Below are 22,095 nucleotides of genomic sequence, written 5' to 3' on the forward strand. Positions count from 1 at the left end.
TCGCCGTTGGCATTTCAATTCATCCCAAAGGTGTTTTACGGGGTAGTGGTCTGGGCTCTGTGCAGGCCAGGCAAGTTCTTCCCCACCAAACTCAGGAAAACAGTTCTTTATGGACCTTAGTTTGTACACAGGGGCATTGTCATGCTGAAAGAGGAAAGGGTCTTCCCCTAACTGCTGCCACAAAGTTGGACACACAATGCTCTAGAATGTCATTGTATGCTGTAAGATTAAGATTAACATTAAGATTTCCCTCCACTGGAACTAAGGGGCCTAGCCCAAAACATGAAAAACAGCCCCAGACCATTATTCCTCCACCAAATGCATATTTGTTTAATTTAGACGAAAAGGCATTCCATATTTATCGCCGTACACCTGTTTTGGTTTTCCTCCTGGGCCCTCCCATGTTTAGCTGGAGGATTGTACCATTTTTTACCAGTAGGGGTGCTTTGAGCAGCTGTGCCTTGTGTGCAACAGTGAGCAACCCACCCAAAAATAGACAGGAACTTACTCATTAACCACCCGCAATGGCTGCCACCGGAGTCCTTCCCTTCATTCGAGGGGTAGACCTAAGTGGAAATGATTTTAAAGTAAGTTATTTTTCTGCAGTACATTACCCTGGTTGGCTGATGTTAGCCGTATTGGTCGGCATTTCATTTTAGACGTTCGCTGGCTTGCTATGACCGTTTTATTACTTATCTATGTGACATCCATTAGCAAGTTCCTCGGCAGCTAAATAGCTAATAGCTAGCGTTAACTGGCTAGGCTGGTTTGTTTGCTAGGCTAGCTAACTGTTCGCTTCGTCATTAAGCGAATGTTTCGCTATATTTCGATGATTGTGGGGTTTCGTTGTCAGTTTATCATGACACCGCAAACTAATGGTAGACTAGCTAGGTTGATTTTGTCACTGCTAGCTAACGTTAGCTATATTAGTCTCGATGGCTACTAGCATCCGGCTACTAAGTTGCATACTACTACTTTAGACTAGCTGGAGGATAGCTTAGCTTGCTAAAAATCGAACAGTTGTTGGCTAGTTTAGCTAGCTCGCTCTTGTACTTATGTCTAGACAACCCCTAACTATCTCGTAAATCGTTTTCTAGCTTGTATAGCTAATTTTAGCTGGTAAGGAAATTGTAACTTCTATGCGCCGCCGCTTGCTATCAAACTTTACTTCACGTTAGATGCCAAATAACGTTATATTCATGTTACTTGCTAGTTACTTCATGTCTAAACTGTTATTATAGTCAGATAGCTACGTCATCAAACTACGTCTTGCAGCTGTCATACTAGTGGTAGCTTGCTGGCTTGTTGGCGTAGCTAGTAATGACTAATTTAGCTAGTTAGTCATTCAGTAACGAAATAAAGGTTTGGAGTAATACTCAAACTAATTGTGTCTGTGTCACTAATTGATGGTGAATAATCCGTTGCTTTCGTTGCCGTTTTGATATGACTTTGCCTCCAGCATTATGGTATTATTGGTCTGTTTCCACCAGGGAGGTTATTTTCCTGAACATGTCAAATCCATGTCCAGTCTCCGATGGCTGAAACTCAACAGAACGGGCCTCTGCTATCTTCCGGAGGAGCTGGCCGCCCTGCAGAAACTGGTGAGAAGCTTCACAGCCAGCTGGCTCCTAGCTGTCAATGCTGTGCCGTTCAATGCACCGTGGGAACCAGTGCTTTAATGACGTCACTTTGATAGGCTTTACACGTGTGGTGAGTGAAATTGATTGGACTGTGTGCAGTGCGTTAGATTAATTGTTTCGTGCGTTGTCTCTCTTCCTGAACACAGGAGCACTTGTCAGTGAGCCACAACAGCCTGACAACTTTACACGGCGAACTTTCCAGTCTTCCATGTCTCAGGGTAAGCACGGTGGACATTTTAAGCGCAGAGATCAGGGTCATATCCCCATCTTTCTGTAACCCATTCTGTCTGTCATTCTGTAGGTCATACCACAGCAATACTCATTGAGGTGTGCTTTTTTTTCCCCGCAGGCAATCGTGGCCCGAGCAAACAGCCTGAAGAACTCGGGTGTTCCTGATGACATTTTTCAGTTGGATGACCTCTCAGTGCTGGTATGTCATGGGCTTGCTCATGTGCGAGCAGCTTGGGGAGTGGGTGGAGGCGGAGGAGGGTGGGGGGGGGGGGGGGGGCGGGGCGGTCAGGCATGGTCATTGCTGTGTGTTCTTACGTCTGCTTGTTACTGATGTGTTTGGTTGTGCGTCGTCTCGCCAGGATCTGAGCTACAACCAGCTGACTGAAATTCCCAGGGACCTTGAGAACTCCAGAAACATGCTTGTCCTCAACCTCAGCCACAACAGGTGAGGACCTCTTATTCACAGGAATGGGTTTGGTCTCCCATAGCAATGGGAGACCAAATGGCCATGGTGTGCAGCCTGGCCATTCTATCACTGATCTCACTGCAGTGTCAATGGAGTCCATATTGTTTTTTTTTTCCCTTTTCAGTATTGACAACATACCAAACCAGCTGTTTATTAACCTGACGGATTTGCTCTACCTGGATGTGAGTGACAATAAGCTGGACAGCCTTCCCCCTCAGATGAGACGCCTGATCCACTTACAGACCCTGATACTGAACAACAACCCCCTCATGCATGCCCAGTTAAGGTGAGATGGATACCTGGCTTCTTTCTTTTTGGTAGAAGGTGTTGGTTAAAAACCATAATCTGCAGAATCGAGTGCGCACTTTGTATTTTCTTTGTGACCAGAAAAATGACCACAAAGGCCATCAGGTATGTTCTGTCAATGGATGTAGAACATAGGGCAGCAGTGTAGTTTAATTGGTAAGGAACTGGTCTTGTAACCTAAAGGTCACAGGTTTGATTCCTGGATAGGACACTGCCGTTGTACCCTTGAGCCAAGGTACTTAACCTGCGTTGCTTCAGTGTATATCCAGCTGTATAAATGAATAAAAAATGTGCAAAAGCTGGATAAGAGCGTCTGCTAAACGCCTCTAATGTGATGTGAGTGGATGTGTAAACCCTTTTCTGGTGCTGTCCATCTGTTCCTGCAGACAGCTGCCGGCCATGGTGGCTCTGCAGACTCTGCACCTGAGAAACACCCAGCGCACCCAGAGCAACATGCCCACCAGCATGGAGGGCCTCTCTAACCTGGCAGGTACGCACTGCCATTAGCGGCTGTCATCACGGGCTGTAGTGCCGTGGTGGAGCGTTACTACTGCGTTCTAGATTTTTCAGTGCATTGGGGCTGTGTTCTGACTTCAATGGGCGTTATCCCTAGGGCCGCAGTGTAGTATAATGGGTAAGGAGCTGGTCTTGCAATCTTAACGGTCACCGGTTCGATTCTGCAGTTCCACCCTTGAGCATGGTACTTACATTGCTTCACTCTCTATCCAGCTGTATGTAAATGCAATGTAAATGCTATGTAAAAAGTTGTGGAAGTCGCTCTGGATAAGAGCATCTGCTAGATGTCTATAATGTAATGTTCTGATTGGATTAAAATGGATCGGTGTGCTGATTATTTCACATTGCTGTGTTCAGCTTTGCGCTTTGATTCGCCAGCCTTCATTCCTAGTTGTGATGTCATGCTTACAGTTTGTCTTTGAAGGCGTCGCATGCTGCTTACTCGGCGTAAGAACATTTCAGTTGAGCTGTGAGGAAATAATTATGACGTCTTGATCGTTTAAAAAGTATTTCACCCATGCAAGAAGGCTAAACTGGGAAGACCTTTCAACCATTCTGTCAAAGGCAGTTTTTCCAGCTTTGTTTGGGGGGGGTATGGGGGTGACACCCAGTCTCCAAATTAACGGATTTTCAGGTGCCTTGAAGTCAGGTGAGCAGAACACGCCGGTAACTGTGCGGCGATTTCCCCGTTTGGCAGATGTGGACCTGTCCTGTAATGACCTGACCCGGGTGCCGGAGTGCCTGTACACCCTGTCCAGCCTGAAGAGGCTGAACCTGAGCAGCAACCAGATCTCGGAGCTGTCCCTCTGCATCGACCAGTGGACCCAGATGGAGACGCTCAACCTGTCCCGCAACCAGCTGACGTCCCTGCCCGTAAGACCGCGGCTGCTCGGCGTCTCCGGGGGCGTCTCCGGGGGCGTTCCGCTTTTACAGGAAGCGCAGCGCAGGAAGTAGACCGGTTCGCTCGTACGAGGGCTTCGGGTTGTCCGTAATTATAAAATTATCAGCACGAATGATTAATTGAATTACGGTCATTACATTTTTTTGAATTTCAACAGATTATTAAAAAGTTTTTTGTTTTTTTTCCCCTGTCATTTTGTTATTTTCATTCCTGATGCATGTACTTTGTTGATACGAGTTAAAAATGAAGCTCACGTGGGGAAAAAGAAGTTATCCAGTACTGTTGTGATATGAGTAACATTTACAAACAAGTGACATGTATTAGCCACCTTTAGTTTCGCTTGAACAGTCTCTCAGCAGATTTTTAAAAATAAATAAATATAAAAGGAGCAAACCATTTTGGGTATGATGTCATGGCCGTGTGGATGATTCACTTCCCCTTGCAATGTTTTATTTTCAGTCTGCCGTCTGCAAGCTGTCCAAGCTGAAGAAGCTGTATCTGAATTCAAACAAACTGGATTTCGACGGCATCCCGTCCGGGGTGGGCAAGCTGTCCTGCCTGGTGGAGTTCATGGCAGCCAATAACAACCTGGAGCTCATCCCCGAAGGCCTGTGCAGGTGCCGGACTGTCTCTCTCTCTCTCCTCTGGCCCGTTCGGGGGAAACCCTGCTGGTCGCAGTGAGCTACTGCACTCGTTTTGGTGGCTGATAATTGTTTTTGCTTGTTAAGGTGTGGGAAACTGAAGAAGCTGGTCTTGAACAAAAACCGCCTTGTGACTCTGCCCGAGGCCATCCATTTCCTCACAGATCTGGAGGTAAGAGGCGCTGTTGTCTCCCGCATGTTTTCTTTGGCCTGTATTACGACATTAAATACTTGAGTTGTTTAAAGACAAGGGAAACTAATGTGTGGGTAATTAGGCTGAGGCCCAATCTGTTAAATGTTCTGCCCTCGCAAATTTCCCTTGGGAGGATGTGACACAGCAAACCAAAAGAACACAAATAGGCACTCAAACCAACAAAATGAGTATTGTACCTTATCGGACCTGTGTTTTGTAGTTCCAGTGGCCTTTGTTATGCGCTTATCGTACGTCGCCTTGGATAAGAGCGTCTTCCAAATAAATGCAATGTAATCTACAGAGATTTTTTTTTGGTTGTGAGCTGATGGCTGATTTTGACCTCTGACCTTCCAGGTCCTTGACGTGCGGGAGAACCCCAACCTGGTGATGCCCCCAAAGCCTGTGGACCGAACAGCTGAGTGGTACAACATCGACTTCTCCCTGCAGAACCAGCTCCGATTGGCTGGGGCTTCTCCAGCCACGGTGGCTGCAGCGGGAGGAGGTACAGGTCCTTCCTGTTTCCTTTCAGAGCCCAGATATTAAACTACATTAAATTACTGGCATTAGCAGACGCTCTTATCCAGAGCGACTTACGCAACATTTTGCATAGCGTCCATTTATACAGCTCGATATATACTGATGCAATGCGGGTACCTTGCTCAAGGGTACAATGGCAGTGTCCTACCTGGGAATCAAACCTATGACCTTTATGTTACAAGACCAAGTTGTTATCCATTATACTACACTGCTGCCCCTGGTTTATTTATGCAGGAGAAGCCATACATGTCCTTTTATGCAAGCTGAACAACCGATACACTGTTAAAAACGTAATTTTATTATCGATAAATGCTTCTCAGTTGTCACTACAATAGCATGCCACTGGCTGATAGTGTACTGGGCTAGACGTTATACTGTCCCTGTTGGCTATATTGAGGGACTGCTTGGCTAGAACTGGTCAGAGAAGCTTATAGTTGGGCTTGTTTTGTTCCAGAGAATCTATACAAACCAGAGATAACAGCATTCTTTTGTACACAATATTTTCGGTGTGTATACAACCGTGAAACAGGCAACAGTGATAATTCCTCTGGAGAATTTGTAAGTAAACATTGGACATTCTGTCAAGGTTTCTTTGAGTTGGCACGTTTTTGGGACTAGAAATGACTGGATTTTGTTCGCTGGATTCTTTTCGTGACGAGCATGTCGTCTTTATTGTGATGTGTGTCGTCTGTGGGTTTTCAAAACGCAACGAAGGTGAGGTCCTCCCAGACTTTTTTTAGGACACTTCCATTATACCCTTGAGCAAGGTACTTAACCTGTATAATTCAGTATATATCCAGCTGTATATATGCAATGTAAATGCTATGTAAGATGTTGTGTAAGTCGTGCTGGATAAGAGTTTCTGCTACATGCCTGCAATGTAATGTAATGTAAATTTAACTTGGTGTAGAGCCTGTAAATGCTTTTCAACAGATGCAGTATTTCTCTGCTAGCACAGAATGAGCTGGCAGTAGAAGCTCGTGATTGGCCACTTGTTGAGCAGCCTGCGCATCCCCCAGCGTTTTGATTGGCTCCCCTGCAGGTAACAGCCCCCGAGACCCGCTGGCCAGGAAGATGAGGCTGAGGAGGCGGAAGGACTCTGCGCAGGACGACCAGGCCAAGCAGGTGCTGAAGGGCATGTCGGACGTGGCCCAGGAGAAGAACAAGTCCATAGAGGTAACACAACGGAGAAGTGTGGAAAAGTGTGGAAAAGTCATATAAACCCTTAAACGAGGATTTACTAATCAGTTGGATGAATTAATGACACAATGTCTCATGTATACATCTAGTTCTGTGATGCTGTATTAGATCAGTTGTTTGGTGCACCCATAATCCCGTCACTCTCGCTTGCGTGTATGTAAACCTGCGTGTTTTACAGAAGCTGTTCAGGTTAGTAGGCACTTGTGAGTTTGATTAAATTAGCAGCACTCGGGTGATTTACTTTCCTGTCCGTGGTGCTTTTTGAATTGTGAAAGTTTTGAGAGGCGCGTTTCGGCCCCCGTTGGGGTTCCGGTTTTTTCTCCCATCAGGAGAACGGTGATCAGCGGTACTCGGACCTGAAGGTCCGGCGCTGGGACAAGAGCCTGGAGAAGCCGCAGCTGGACTACTCCGAGTTCTTCCAGGAGGACGTGGGTCAGATCCCCGGCCTGACCGTGTGGCAGATCGAGAACTTCGTGCCCATGCAGGTGGACGAGGCCTTCCTCGGGAAGTTCTACGAGGCCGACTGCTACATCATCCTGAAGGCAAGGATCAGCGGGATTCCCTGCCTCCCCACCCCCCCCCCCCCCTTTCCCACCTAGTTATCTTCATCTGGATGACTGTTCAGCAAAGCATTTAATCCATTGCTCTGTGTTCATGTTTTGGAACTTTAAATGAGAGTTGATGCTCGTGCCCCGCCAGGCCTTCCTGGACGAGAACGGTGCGCTGAACTGGCACATCTTCTACTGGATCGGCCAGGAGGCCACGCTGGACAAGAAGGCGGGCGCCGCCATCCACGCCGTCAACCTGCGCAACTACCTGGGGGCGGAGTGCCGGACCATCCGGGAGGAGATGGGCGACGAGTCTGAGGAGTTCAGCGCGGTCAGTACTCACACACGCGCTGGGGTCACAGGAGTACTTACTCACACACGCGCGCTGGGGTCATAGGAGTACTTACTCACACACACGCGCTGGGGTCATAGGAGTACTTACTCGCACACGCGCTGGGGTCATAGGAGTACTTACTCACACACGCGCTGGGGTGATAGGAGTACTTACTCACACGCACTGGGGTCATAGGAGTACTTACTCACACACACGCTGGGGTCATTGGAGTACTTACTCACACGCACTGGGGTCATAGGAGTACTTACTCACACACGCGCTGGGGTCATAGGAGTACTTACTCACACACACGCGCTGGGGTCATAGGAGTACTTACTCACACACGCGCTGGGGTCATAGGAGTACTTACTCACACACGCGCTGGGGTGATAGGAGTACTTACTCACACACGCGCTGGGGTCATAGGAGTACTTACTCACACACACGCGCTGGGGTCATAGGAGTACTTACTCACACACGCGCTGGGGTCATAGGAGTACTTACTCACACGCGCGCTGGGGTCATAGGAGTACTTACTCACACACGCGCTGGGGTCACAGGAGTACTTACTCACACACGCGCTGGGGTCATAGGAGTACTTACTCACACACGCGCTGGGGTCATAGGAGTACTTACTCACACACGCGCTGGGGTCATAGGAGTACTTACTCACACACGCGCTGGGGTCATAGGAGTACTTACTCACACACGCGCGCTGGGGTCATAGGAGTACTTACTCACACACACGCTGGGGTCATAGGAGTACTTACTCACACACGCGCTGGGGTCATAGGAGTACTTACACACGCGCTGGGGTCATAGGAGTACTTACTCACACACGCACTGGGGTCATAGGAGTACTTACTCACACACATGCGCTGGGGTCATAGGAGTACTTACTCACACACGCGCTGGGGTCACAGGAGTACTTACACACACGCGCTGGGGTCATAGGAGTACTTACTCACACACGCCTGGGGTCATAAGAGTGCTTACTCACACCACCAGTGCTTACACCACAAATACTTCCTCACAACACCAGCACTTACTCACATACACACACACACACACACACACCACCAGCACTCACCAGTTCAGTGCGGTCTGTGCTCACACAGATGCTGGGTTCATAGGAACTGAGTGAGAAGTGCTTGTCAGAAGAGAGGCGGGAGTTTAATGTGGTCAATGAAATGTCTAAGCGTCGCTGTCTGGGAGGATATTATTATCCAGCCCTGCAGCAGTGCATGTTCCGGATCTGCAGAGAAGGCAGGAAGGACATTTGTTGCAGGGATATTGCACCACTGCATTCAGTTTTGTCCTTGCAGCTTAAAAATAGCAGTTACCAAGAATCAAGCTGCATCTTACTTAATTGTAAGTTATGCAACTCAAGTCATTGTAAATCATTATACATCTTTCAAGTAGCGATTTTAACAAAGATGTGTATATATGTACATTTATATGTTCTTTGGCATAACGTCCCATCCACCTTTCCTCTCGTCAGGTCTTTGATAATGAGATCTCTTACATTGAGGGAGGAACTGCCAGCGGGTTCTACACAGTGGAAGATACGCACTATGTGACGAGGTAAGATGGGCTCTGTAGTATTGATGTGTGTGTGACCTGCTCTGTAATATCGGTGTGTGTCTATGTGTGCATGTGTGTAAAACTGTGCTCTTTGTGTGTGAATAGGCTTTACCGTGTGTATGGTAAGAAGAACATAAAGCTGGAGTCAGTGCCCCTGAAGGCTGCCTCCCTGGACCCACGGTGAGTCCCCTTTATTTCACCTACACTGTGAGGACCTGTCCAACACCACCAGTACTTTCACACACACACACCACCAGCATTTACACACACACACACACACACACACACACACACACACACACTACCAAAACTTACACACACATGCCACCAGCACTTACAACTTTTCCCTGATTTGTTGTTCTGTGATGTCTCTCTGCTCTAGCTTTGTCTTCTTGCTGGACAACGGCCTGGTGATTTATGTGTGGAGAGGAGGAAACGCCACACTGAGTGCCACTACTAAAGCCAGGTATGTCATTGAGTCTCAGTGCAACTTTGGGCATCTCACTAATAAAGCCAGGTATGTCAGTGAGTCTCAGTGCAGGTTTGGGCATCTCACTACTAAAGCCAGGTATGTCATTGAGTCTGGAAAAACTAGTAAAAGTCTGTATAGAACACTGACAGTGACTGAATTTATTTGGATTTATTATCACTCAAAAAAACAGGTCAGAGTTAACAAACCAAGTAGCACGGGATGCACGTTCTGATGCTGTAACTTCGTCAGGCAATGAAAAATACATTTCCCTGTGTGTAACTGCCAAAAACGGAGGACTTTAATTTGAAAACTCTGCCCAGTATTCCGCCCTGTTGTAACTGGTGTGTGTGTGTGTGTGTGTGTTTTCTGTCAGGCTGTTCGCTGAGAAGATCAATAAGAATGAGCGGAAGGGCAAAGCGGAGATCACCTCGCTGTCCCACAGTCAGGAGCCTCCGGAATTCTGGGAAATTCTCGGGGGTCAGCCCGAGGAGATAAAGAAGCACGTCCCCGACGACTTCTCGCCCGTCCGGCCCAAACTCTACAAGGTGCGCGAGCGGCCCCCTGCCGATGCCCTCACTGTGCAAGTTAACGGGCACTCTCCGGGACTGTACGCAGTTTGTGGGCTGTGCGGAGAACCCCTGTCGAGGAAGCCAAGTGCCATTTTTGGTAGCCCCCTTTGTTTAGGGGCTATAGAAACACTGCTTTATCTTTATCCTGGATTCAGTAAGCAGTTGGACGTTTTTGGGCTTGGTGATCATGTCCGTCCTTCTCGTTCCTGGTTGTGTGTAGGTTGGGCTCGGTCTGGGTTACCTGGAGCTTCCTCAGATCAACTACAAGCTGTCCGTGGAGCACAAGGACAAGCTGAAGCTGGACGTTCTCCCGGAGATGAGACTGGTGATTATCCTGCCTGACAACTTGCATTTCACTGCCCTGCCACCCACCCTAAAACCTCTCACTTCCTGGTGGAGTCACGCCGGGATGGGGAGACAGAAACAGAAACCTCACTTCCTGTCTGTCTCTCTCCCCCGTTGTGCAGCTGCAGAGCCTGCTGGACACCAAAGGGGTGTACATCCTGGACTGCTGGTCGGACGTGTTCATCTGGATCGGGCGCAAGTCGCCGCGGCTGGTGCGGGCCGCCGCCCTCAAGCTGGGCCAGGAGGTGTGCGGCATGCTCCACCGGCCCAAACACGCCGTGGTCGTCCGCAACCTGGAGGGCACCGAGTGTCAGGTACGGCTCCGGCGCTACAGATCTCAAGTCCTGTTCCACCCCATCAGGGGCGAGTCAGGGGTTTTGACCGCTAATTGGGTTTCTGCAGTACTCCCAGTGTTACTCATCATTCTTGGCCACCAACCGCCAATCTCTTTTCTTCTGGGCTTCCCCAGCACGGCGGTCCTTACCCCACACATAGAGGTGTGGCTCCTGCCAACGTTGCCATGGCTGATTGAGCCAGGCTAGCCTCTGAGACTGCGCTCCTGGGTTTTTCTTTTGCGTTCGTTAGAACCCGCGGTCGTCGGTAACCCCTTCTTCCCCCTGCGCTTTTTGGGGACCTCCAGGTCTTCAAGTCCAAGTTCAAGAACTGGGACGACGTGCTGAAGGTGGACTACACGCGGAACGCCGAGACGGTGCTGAAGAACACGGGGATTTCGGGGAAGGTGAAGAAGGACTCGGAGCAGAAGGACCAGATGAAGGCCGACCTGACGGCCCTGTTCCTCCCCAGGCAGCCGCCCATGCCCCTGTCAGAGGTCAGAGGTCACCGCTTTACCGCACAGGTTTTTTTCAGAAGGGACACGGCACGATGTGGGCGTATAGATTACCGGCTTAAATTTGCTTAAAAGCGCCCTTGGACAAAGGTGAAAACCTGAATTCTTCAGTAAATGTCCGGCTATAAAAATTGATCTTTGGAAAAAAAAAAGCTGTTTGAGTTGCTGTGATAAGGGGATCGTTGCACAAATAAAAAACAAAATTTAAGGCCCCCGAAATTAACACACAAATTCAGACACCATATTAGGGCCATTTGTAGGTGAAAAATTGGTTTTTTTCCTGCAACTTGTGCAGAGTAAGAGGGGCTAATATGCTGTTTTTTTTTCTTGGAGCTTTCTCCCCCTCCCGCTTTGGACGAGCTGCGCAAAGACTTTTCACCTACAAATGTCTCTCATATGCCACCGTAGATAAATGGCCCTTACAATGCACATTTCTAAAAGTTATTCTCTTCAACCTCCGCCCTTTATGCTAATTGTTTTTTATTTTTTATATAACCACTGGTTAAACCTGGTTGGTGACTCTTCTTCTCTTTGGGCAGGCGGAGCAGATGATGGAGGAGTGGAACGAGGACCTGGACGGGATGGAGGGATTTGTCTTGGAGGGGAAGAAGTTTGCCCGTTTGCCCGAAGAAGAGTTTGGCCACTTCAACACGCAGGACTGCTATGTGTTCCTCTGCAGGTATGTTCCAAACGCGTTAGTTAAGCTTCGTTATCCACGTCCCGTCCAAGCAGGGACCTGCTGATTGGTTCAGTGCCTGTGGACCTTCACCAGTACAGCGCCTCAGTGGCCCAGTCAGACAGTCCAACTGAATGAGAAAATGAAAGTGTCACGTGATTTTATTAGCAAATGAACAGAGGTGTTGTTGGCACATGGGTATGGAATGTTTGAAATGAGGGAGCCAGTCAAAATAAGTACATAGTGCAGTCATTTTATTCAGTAATGCAGTCAGGAGAGTGAGAGACTTCTTGGGACTGGACCTAAACCATTGAACTTATCGAACAGCGAGATGAGCAGCTAGTTTTCAGAATCATAGATGGATCTATCGGGCCTCAGTGAGAGATAGGGCTATTGGCGGTAAGAGACATTGCTTTTCTAATGAAATGTTTAACTGTCGTTTACCAAATGGGCAAACAGTGCTGAGACTAGCTTCTGTACTCCCGCATGACTGAAAATATATGCTGTTGTACACGAGAAGAATTTCTCAACCGAAGAAGCATCAATTCATTGAAGGTTTCAGTGACTGGATTATTTCCAAACATGAGAGGAGTGCTGAAACTATGTCTGCATCTTTGCTTTACATCAGCGAGGCGGGGGCATCGAGACTGTCAACTCAGACAGATCGATGCTCGAGGTTTCCCCTTTCCATACGTTAGGAGGGGCAGGCTGCCCTGCCAAAAAATACAGCTATGTCATTATTTGAAAATTAATTTACTGTGATTAAAAAAATGAGTAGCGAATTTATTCGCGTAACGTGCTCCATTGTGTGATCTGGGCGGTATCCACTTTTTGAGGCCTTTTAAACTGTCCTCACCGGCGATGCTGACTCATTTAAGAATAACACTGTGGGTGGAGGGAGCCGCCCATTCAGAATGCTAAAATTATGCACTTCCTCAGTGAGCCTTTCCACACAACAAAAAAATGTGATTGTGATACATGTTCCGTGCAACACTTTTCAAACAAGATATATTCAACAATTTCATTCTGTGGTCAACATTAGAAATGGAACACCAAACGTTAAACATATACCAAACCAGAATATTGTTAAAAAAAAAAAAAAAAAAAAAAAAAAAAAACATTTACAGCAGTGGCAAACATTTATTAACGAAAAATAAATCTTGAGTGAAAATACAGAGGGTAGCCTAACGTAAATAATAAATGATGCAAGGACAGGACATGAGGTCTCTGACGTCTGTCCACCAAACAGAATAAAATCAAAAACAGATTGTCTATGATCTGCAGTCCAGCGTGCTAATCAGCACAAATTAAAAGCACAGCCTGTATCATTCAGTAGACTTAAGAAATAACAAAATTATAAAAATGACAGTTTTGCAGGAAAACAAGCATAGGCTAATAGCGTATCTCAGGTTACTGCCTTAGACCGCAACGTCAGGCTGTTCTTCCGGCCTATCCTAGGCCCTGCTCTGCAGTGTTCTCCCGTTTCGAACCCCTGCTTTGCTCTGCGTGCCGCAGGTACTGGGTGCCGGTGGAGTACGAGGACGACGAGGAGAAGAAGGGCAAGCCGAAGGACGAAGAGGAGGGGGCCGAGGATGAGGAGAAGCAGACGGAGGAGGACTTCCAGTGCATTGTGTACTTCTGGCAGGGCCGAGAGGCTTCCAACATGGGCTGGCTCACCTTCACCTTCAGCCTGCAGAAGAAGTTTGAGAGCCTCTTCCCCGGAAAGCTGGAGGTACGTGCTGCAGCGTAGTCTCTTCTGATTGGACGAGGGTTTCTGTACTGTTTGTGTTTGACAGTGGAGAGATAGTAACTGAGTCACATAGATCACTGAAGCTTCCTTCTCGCATTCTTCTGTCACACAGCGTTACTGCAACGTAAACAGATTTTTCCGGAGCCGTAAAAATGAACAGAACACGTAACAGAATTTTGCTGTGTTTTGAAATGTCACCACCAGCCGTGCCCTCAGAGAGACATGGTGTTGAGGGAGAGCCGTGCCCTCAGAGAGATATGGTGTTGAGGGAGAGCCGTGCCCTCAGAGAGACATGGTGTTGAGGGAGAGTGTACTGGGCGTACGCGGTGTTTGCTGATGGCGGCGCTGTTTGGCCTCTGTGATTGCTGGTGTGGGAGCCCTGTTTTAACAGCTGTTTTAACTTTTGTTTGTGTTGAAGGTGGTGCGCATGACTCAGCAGCAGGAGAACCTGAAGTTTCTCTCCCACTTCAAGAGGAAGTTCATCATCCACAAGGGGAAGAGGAAGCAGAAGGAGGACAGTGTGCAGCCCAGCCTCTATCACATCAGGACTAATGGCAGCGCCCTCTGCACCAGGTACGAGTACTGCACATGGTATTAATACTGCCCCAGTAACAATACTGCACAAGGTATTAATACTGCCTCAGTAACAGTACTGCACAAGGTACTAATACTGCCTCAGTAACAATACTGCACAAGGTACTAATACTGCCTCAGTAACAATACTGCACAAGGTACTAATACTGCCTCAGTAACAATACTGCACAAGGTACTAATACTGCCTCAGTAACAATACTGCACAAGATACTAATACTGCCTCAGTAACAATACTGCACAAGGTACTAATACTGCCTCAGGTACGAGTACCGCACAAGGTACTAATACTGCCTCAGGTACGAGTACTGCACAAGGTACTAATACTGCCTCAGTAACAATACTGCACAAGGTACTAATACTGCCTCAGGTACGAGTACTGACTCAGTAACAATACTGCACAAGGTACTAATACTGCCTCAGGTATGAGTACTGCCTCAGGTACTAATACTTCGGTACTTGCTTCAGTGACCAGTTAAAAAGGGTGTTTGCTGTGCTGAGAGTTTTTTGGAAGCAAACTCACATTAATATCATCGTTCTTCTTAGGACAATCCAGATTGCCACAGACTCCAGCAACCTGAACTCTGAATTCTGTTTCATATTAAAGGTAATGATTTGTAACGTAACAAGTCTATCTTTCCTAACGTATCCATAAATTAAATGTGTGTTACATTTACACACAGCATTCATGAGCAATGTGATGGCATGAATTCATTGGCGAAATGTTTTGTCCAGTATGATGTAATGCAAAAACCCTGGGGTCAGACACTTATATCAACCACAGGGCACAGGGTGTGCTATTAGAGACAGGGGATTATCCCCAGGGTGTGCTATTAGAGACAGGGAATCATCCCCAGGGTGTGCTATTAGAGACAGGGAATCATCCCCAGGGTGTGCTATTAGAGACAGGGAATTATCCCCAGGGTGTGCTATTAGTGACAGGGAATCATCCCCAGGGTGTGCTATTAGTGACAGGGAATCATCCCCAGGGTGTTCTATTAGAGACAGGGAATCATCCCCAGGGTGTGGTATTAGTGACAGGGAATCATCCCCAGGGTGTGCTATTAGAGACAGGGAATCATCCCCAGGGTGTTCTATTGGAGACAGGGAATCGTCCCCAGAGTGCGCTATTAGAGACAGGGGATTATCCCCAGGGTGTGGTATTAGAGACAGGGAATCATCCCCAGGGTGTTCTATTGGAGACAGGGAATCGTCCCCAGAGTGTGCTATTAGAGACAGGGGATTATCCCCAGGGTGTGGTATTAGTGACAGGGAATCATCCCCAGGGTGTGCTGTTACATAATTTTGGCATGGAGCTTTGGGATACCGTAACTCATTTTGGCTGATCTCTTAGAGTCGCCAAATTGCTACAAATGAACATTCTAGAAGTGACGGAGTACCTTTGCCGGGGCGACGGTATGAGAGCGCGCGCTGACCTTGCTGCGTGTGTGTGTGTGCGTGCGCGCGTGTGTGTTCAGGTTCCCTTCGAGAGCACGGACAACCAGGGCATCGTGTACACGTGGGTGGGCCGGGCCGCTGACCCGGACGAAGCCAAGCTGGCCGAGGACATCATGAACTCCATGTTTGACGACACCTACAGCAAACAGGTAGCGTGCTTTACGCTTGATTTGTTTATGATTTATTTATTTGCACTAATCATATAAAAATGACAAAAATATAACAAATACACTTACTTAAAACAGTACAAAGAGGGCTATTGTAAAAAAGTGAGATGCTAAAATGAGAAACAATTTGTAGAGTATTGAGTGCAAGGATTACCCATTAAGGATTATCATTTTCAACGGGGTCCAAGACTGGACTATTAAAATAACTAAATATACATCAAATGTACAAATCTTGATCTCTACATTTTAAAATGTCTACAGTTACAAAGACACGCACGTGTACGCGCGCACAAACACACACACACACACACAGCATCAACAACAACAGTCAACAAGGATCACTGGGCAAGGAGAAAGCGCTTTAAACGATATTTAAATACTCTCAGAGAACTGGCCGTTTTGATTGAATCAGAAAGAGCACTCCGATCTCGTTGAGATCCTTGGATTGTGATAAAATACCCCAGTGCTTTGTCCCCTCCCAGGGCGTTGAGTTAGACGTCTTCTCTTGCCAGGTGATCAACGAGGGGGAGGAGCCTGAGAACTTCTTCTGGGTGGGGATTGGCTCTCAGAAGCCCTACGACGAGGACGCGGAGTACATGAAGTATGCTCGGCTGTTCAGGTGAAGGCTCTTTCATTTTATTTTACCTGTATTTTGCCTGGAAATGCTTTGAGTTAGGGTTGCCCAGGGATATTTGTGCTTCTCATTTATATATATATTTTTTTGCAGGCTATTAACTTACCTGAGGTGCATTATGGGAAAATGCAATTGTTTCAATATCTGTGGACAGCCTAGGAACATTATATGTGGACTTATAAAATCAAGATATATGTGCATAGATTACATATCAATTATTATTTTTGTTTTCAGTTGTGGGACAAGTGTTAGAACTATCTTTTAAGTATTCGTTTGCTGTCTCTTGAAATGAGAAACTGAGCGATGTGTTTCTGTTTCAGGAGCTCCAATGAGAAACTGAGCGATGTGTTTCTGTTTCAGGAGCTCCAATGAGAAACTGAGCGATGTGTGTTTCTGTTTCAGGTGCTCCAATGAGAAACTGAGTGATGTGTTTCTGTTTCAGGTGCTCCAATGAGAAGGGATATTTCTCTGTTTCGGAGAAGTGCTCAGATTTCTGTCAGGATGACCTTGCTGATGATGACATCATGCTCCTGGACAATGGAAAAGAGGTGCTCAGATCCATTTTGCCCGTCGCATTGCTTCATAATGGGATCTTTGTATTCCTGTTAAATCACTAACCGTTCTAAAGAGATGATGAAACGTCTTATTCAGCTCACCATTGATTCTTCTTTTGAAGTTTTATATTTTTTTGTATTTAAATTTCAGGTGTACATGTGGGTCGGCACTCAGACCAGTCAGGTGGAGATCAAACTGAGCCTGAAAGCTTGTCAGGTGAGACTTGGTCATGTCCACAATCATTATTAAATTATAAAATGAGGGGGTGGGGGAAATAATGCGTAAATTAATATTGATAGCTATATTTTATGCTTGAATATACAGCAAAACTATTTACTTAATTGTAATCGTAATAAAAGCATCTTGCTTTATTGAGTAGTCATTTTTTTCTTAGAAACATTGGTGTCAAAATTATTGGCCTCTAAAATATTATTTTAAATGGTTGTAAATAAAGCACAATTTTTATGCTTAAATATACAGCAAAATTATTTACTTAATTGTAATCGTAATAAAAGCATCTTGCTTTATTGAGTAGTCATTTTTTTCTTAGAAACATTGGTGTCAAAATTATTGGCCTCTAAAATATTATTTTAAATGGTTGTAAATAAAGCACAATTTTTATGCTTAAATATACAGCAAAACTATTTACTTAATTGTAATCGTAATAAAAGCATCTTGCTTTATTGAGTAGTCATTTTTTTCGTAGAAACATTGGTGTAAAAATTATTATTGGCCTCTCTAAAAAATTATTTTAAATGGTTGAAAATAAAGCACAATTTTATTGCATATTTAAGCTTATCTCAGTCTTGTGGGGCTGTATTGTGGCCCCCCCACTACTGAATGCAAATGAGGGAACATGCAGGTAAAAGCTCTTTCTCATCCGTCTCCATGAAGAAAGCAAAAGAACTGTCAGATCAAGAGAAACAGATTGTTTTTGGCCTACACAAATTGGATTCAAAATGGATTCAAAACAGACTCCTCCCCCCCCCACCCCCCTGAAAATTAAGGATAACCTGTAATGTATTGGGAGTGAATTTCAAAGACAACTTTTTGCCTATTTGCTTCTTGTCCAAAAACTGTGCTTCCTGATGTGTGCGTCTCGCAGGTGTACATCCAGCACATGAGGTCCAAGGACACGGAACACCCCAGAAAGCTGCGTCTGGTGCGCAAGGGCAACGAGCCCCACTGCTTCACCCGCTGCTTCCACGCCTGGAGCGCCTTCAAGAAGCCGCCCGCTTAGGAGTCTGCCGCCAGGAGGCGGAGCTCCGGGGCGCGGGGGAGGGGCCTGTGAGAAGGGGGGGGGCGGGGCTCCATGCCAACCCCTGCTGAACCTGAACCCCCCTTCCCCGCCCCCAAACACACGACATTGCACATCACTGGCACAACCGCTTGCACCATGTGCTCAAATACGAGCACTGCCAATACAATATCGAATAGTTATTTAGAGGTTTTATATATTTTCTGTGGGGTAGAGCTATATGTGGCTTATTTTTTTTTGTTTTTGTTCTGGTATTACTAGCTCGTAGCTCAGACAGCATTTTTAAGAATCCTGGTTTTAAACGAGTAAGACAATTAAATTACGCTTAAATGTGACAGAAAGGGCTGTATTTCATAAGAGTAAAGCATTTAGTGTTAAGGAACATAGGTGTTCATCGCACTGGCAGTTTTGTTCTAAAGGAGGTATGATTTGCAGAGGCATTACTGAAACACTTTAAAACTGTAGCCAAGTCAGCTAATAATGGCCATGGGTTCTCAGTCATTTTGCTATATGTTAGTGGATAAGCCTATGTCATGAATTCCAATATACTTTATTTACTGTAAAGGCACTGCACTTGGTATGACCGTCCTGGCCTTCTCATATCTGTCTCCAGAAAAACATGCTCAGTTCTCTTTAGCTGTGGCCGCAATAGTGAGAGAGTGCAGAGCGTGTAGTCCTTGATTGAGTTTTATTTTACTGAGATTTACTGAGATTATTCAGAGGATACTGCTATGGCTGCCCTGGAGAGGGTTAGGGTTGACTGTGAGGGCGGAGTTATAATCCAATTTGAGTTTATAAATGACTGCAATTGGCTCCTGCCAGCCACCACAGCTCATGGTTGAACTGTAACAAAATGATGTATGAATTTTGTACGCCTTTACCTTTTTTTATTTTATTTTTATATCCCCTTTGTTGTTTAATTTTCTGTTTATGCATGTATGTTCATGACATTGACAATTACTATACCTGGGCCGTTGTGTTCTCAGTACAGTTGGTATGTACTTAATGGCCAAGTGGCCGCCTCAGTGCAAAGCTTGGGGGGGGTGGGGGGGGGGTGTTTAGTGTGGACAATAATGAGTTAAAGCAGAGTGGAGAAGGGGCTGCCCCTTAAAATTCAGCTCTCTTATGAATGGACACTGCCAGTGGGGTGCACCGGCTTGGGCCGTGTGCGGTGTTTCGTAAAAATCTGTTCGCTATTGAGAAGATGTGCCTTTGAAAATGAGGGAAAAGGGAAGGGGCGGGGGGGTCACTGCAGCTCACTTTTTTTTGGACACAGCTCTGCTCACTGATTGGCCGTCACCTGAGGGCCCCCGTGTCATGTTTGCAGATGATGATAAATCCCCACTTTCTGCTTCCTGCAGATTCACATCCATTCTCTCATTAACTCTCACACAGATTCACATCCATTCTCTCATTGAGTCTCACAAAGTTCCACATGCATTCTTTAATTAAGTCTCACGCAGATTCACATGCATTCTTTAATTAAGTCTCACGCAGATTCACATGCATTCTTTAATTAAGTCTCACGCAGATTCACATGCATTCTTTAATTAAGTCTCATGCAGATTCACATGCATTCTCGTTAACTCTCACACCTGTTTCACAATTTTGTTGCATTTTCATGTTTTTTTGTGTTTTGTCTAAGGTTTCTACCTGCTGGTTGCCTCCTATCTCTGTGTATTTAAATATATATGGACGCATGCCCACTGTAATAACCCACCTTTAAAGGTTTGGACTGTTATTTGCTCGTACCTCGTCTGGTCACACAAAATGGCGTCTGGTGCAATGGGGTGAGAAACTGCTGTATTTATGGATTTTGTATTAAAATAAAACTTCACATCACTGCTTATGTTGGTCTCCACTGATTCTTGAGCCCAAGATAATGTATATGATTTTTTCCATTGTAATTATAAATCATCTTTATTTGAAGATTATGAAGAAATAAAAGGAAGGGGATTAAAGGAAATGTATATTTCATGGGAAACTGCTAAAATACATACGATTATAGCATTGCATCCCAAAAAAATTGACTAATCCTAATTGTGATTTGCGGAAAAAACATGTAGAAATGTAAATGTTCTTTTCAACTTGCATGCATGAAGAATGAGTTACAATTAAAAATCTAGCTGCATTCAGTAATGTCAGGGGCCAAACACTAAGGGTGAGCATTACGAGGTACTTTGTCATGGACTGCAAACTTAATCCTAATGGCCTCCATATCAACTTTTGTGTGTATTGGATGTAAGGGTATGTCTGTAATTATTTTTTGAAAATAGTAATTTTTAAGTGATGCTGTAGTGCCATCTAGAGGGTAGTGAGACAATATTTGATGCACATGACCTACAGTGCTGTGAAAAAGTGTCCAGCCCCCTTTCTGAGAAAAAGGTGAAACAGCTATATAAATGCAGTCCATTTACAGTGGGTCTATCTACAGTCTATTTACGACTCCATCCGGAGGACTGTCCTAAAGAACTGTCCCGATTGAACCACAAGGTGGCGCTGTGGAGCTCAACCAATTTTAAAAATAGAAATTTTCTTGGTAGACATTTGAAACTTGCTCAGCTGACTAAACGCCTCATTAGGAATATGCATGTTTTTTTTTCATTTGCATGAGTATTTGTAATTTTAAGTGCTTAAATTGATGCTTGCAGCTATTATTATTATTATTATTATTATTATTCCCTAAAACTGGATGAGCAGCAATAACTTTAAATCATGGCAGTATGAAACTCCGCAGGTGTGTTCATATGCAACCCCACTACTCAGGTCACCGCAATGACGCCTACTGGCCAGATGGTGGTGCTGTAACACAACGTTTACCATTACATCTGCGCAGGGATTTCATGCAATTCTTTTAATCGATCGTCAGCACCATCAATCAATTAATGATTAACTGATAAGCTTCAAATCTGCCATATGGCCTATAAATAATTACTCAAAATAGTCCTACAAATTAGTTGTATATATCAGAGATTTAAGATGTGTCCCAACAATCATTAGAACAGGATTTAGCTTTGTGCATTAAAGCCATAATGGCCAATAATAATATTAATAATAATTATTATTATTATTATTATTATTATAATTAAAAATAAATGATGAAAACAGAGATTCAGGGATTGAGAAATCTGCACAGGAAAGAAGGACTGCTGATATTTTTATTACAGAATGGCTGAACTGCACTGGAAAGGAAACAACAGGTATTGCTTATTAATGCTGCTTATAAATGCTTAACTTTGTAATAAATAAATGCTTTAGTCATGTTTTAATCATTCTGACAGAATTTTGTACTAACACAGTTGTATAATAGAAAGAACACATTGATTTCTTCAATAGTGCAATTCATGTTCTATAATGCAAGTGGTAGGCTGTTTGTTTAGCAAAATAGTAGCAAGTAAGTTCACAAATTTGTAAAGTATGCCTGTTTATGTGCAGTAACAAAAAAATTAAGGCCTGAAATACAATGAAGTGCTATGAGACCACCAACAAATACAGCTAAAAAGGCAGTATTCCTGAAGGCTGTAACACATAGCCATAACATTAACAACATAGCCTATAGGCCCATGATATTACCTACCTATTTACAATACTGTCCGAAGCTGGCGGACAGTAACACACACCTACCGTAAGGCCTTTTTCATGTTCCCCTATGAGCTTCATCCAAATATCCTCACTA

At 45.3% G+C, this 22,095-nt stretch overlaps 1 protein-coding gene across 1 annotated transcript; it reads left to right on the forward strand.

The window, feature by feature from the left end:
* The first annotated feature begins 444 nt into the window (after positions 1-444).
* Positions 445-20,268, forward strand: flii (FLII actin remodeling protein). The gene is made up of 30 exons (XM_035398475.1): positions 445-587; positions 1,491-1,601; positions 1,787-1,858; positions 1,990-2,070; positions 2,231-2,316; positions 2,462-2,623; positions 3,030-3,133; positions 3,857-4,032; positions 4,520-4,677; positions 4,789-4,873; positions 5,249-5,396; positions 6,474-6,607; positions 6,961-7,173; positions 7,331-7,510; positions 9,015-9,097; positions 9,203-9,277; positions 9,480-9,563; positions 9,943-10,114; positions 10,359-10,463; positions 10,606-10,797; positions 11,124-11,312; positions 11,870-12,009; positions 13,522-13,738; positions 14,175-14,329; positions 14,894-14,954; positions 15,826-15,954; positions 16,485-16,591; positions 17,049-17,154; positions 17,312-17,377; positions 18,267-20,268. Exons 1-30 carry the CDS (start codon positions 525-527, stop codon positions 18,399-18,401), a joined length of 3,789 nt encoding a protein of 1,262 aa, XP_035254366.1. The 5' UTR covers positions 445-524; the 3' UTR covers positions 18,402-20,268.
* Positions 20,269-22,095: the final 1,827 nt, after the last annotated feature.

This window comes from Anguilla anguilla, chromosome 17 (genome assembly GCF_013347855.1).
Source record: "Anguilla anguilla isolate fAngAng1 chromosome 17, fAngAng1.pri, whole genome shotgun sequence".
In the NCBI taxonomy this organism is placed as follows: domain Eukaryota; kingdom Metazoa; phylum Chordata; class Actinopteri; order Anguilliformes; family Anguillidae; genus Anguilla; species Anguilla anguilla.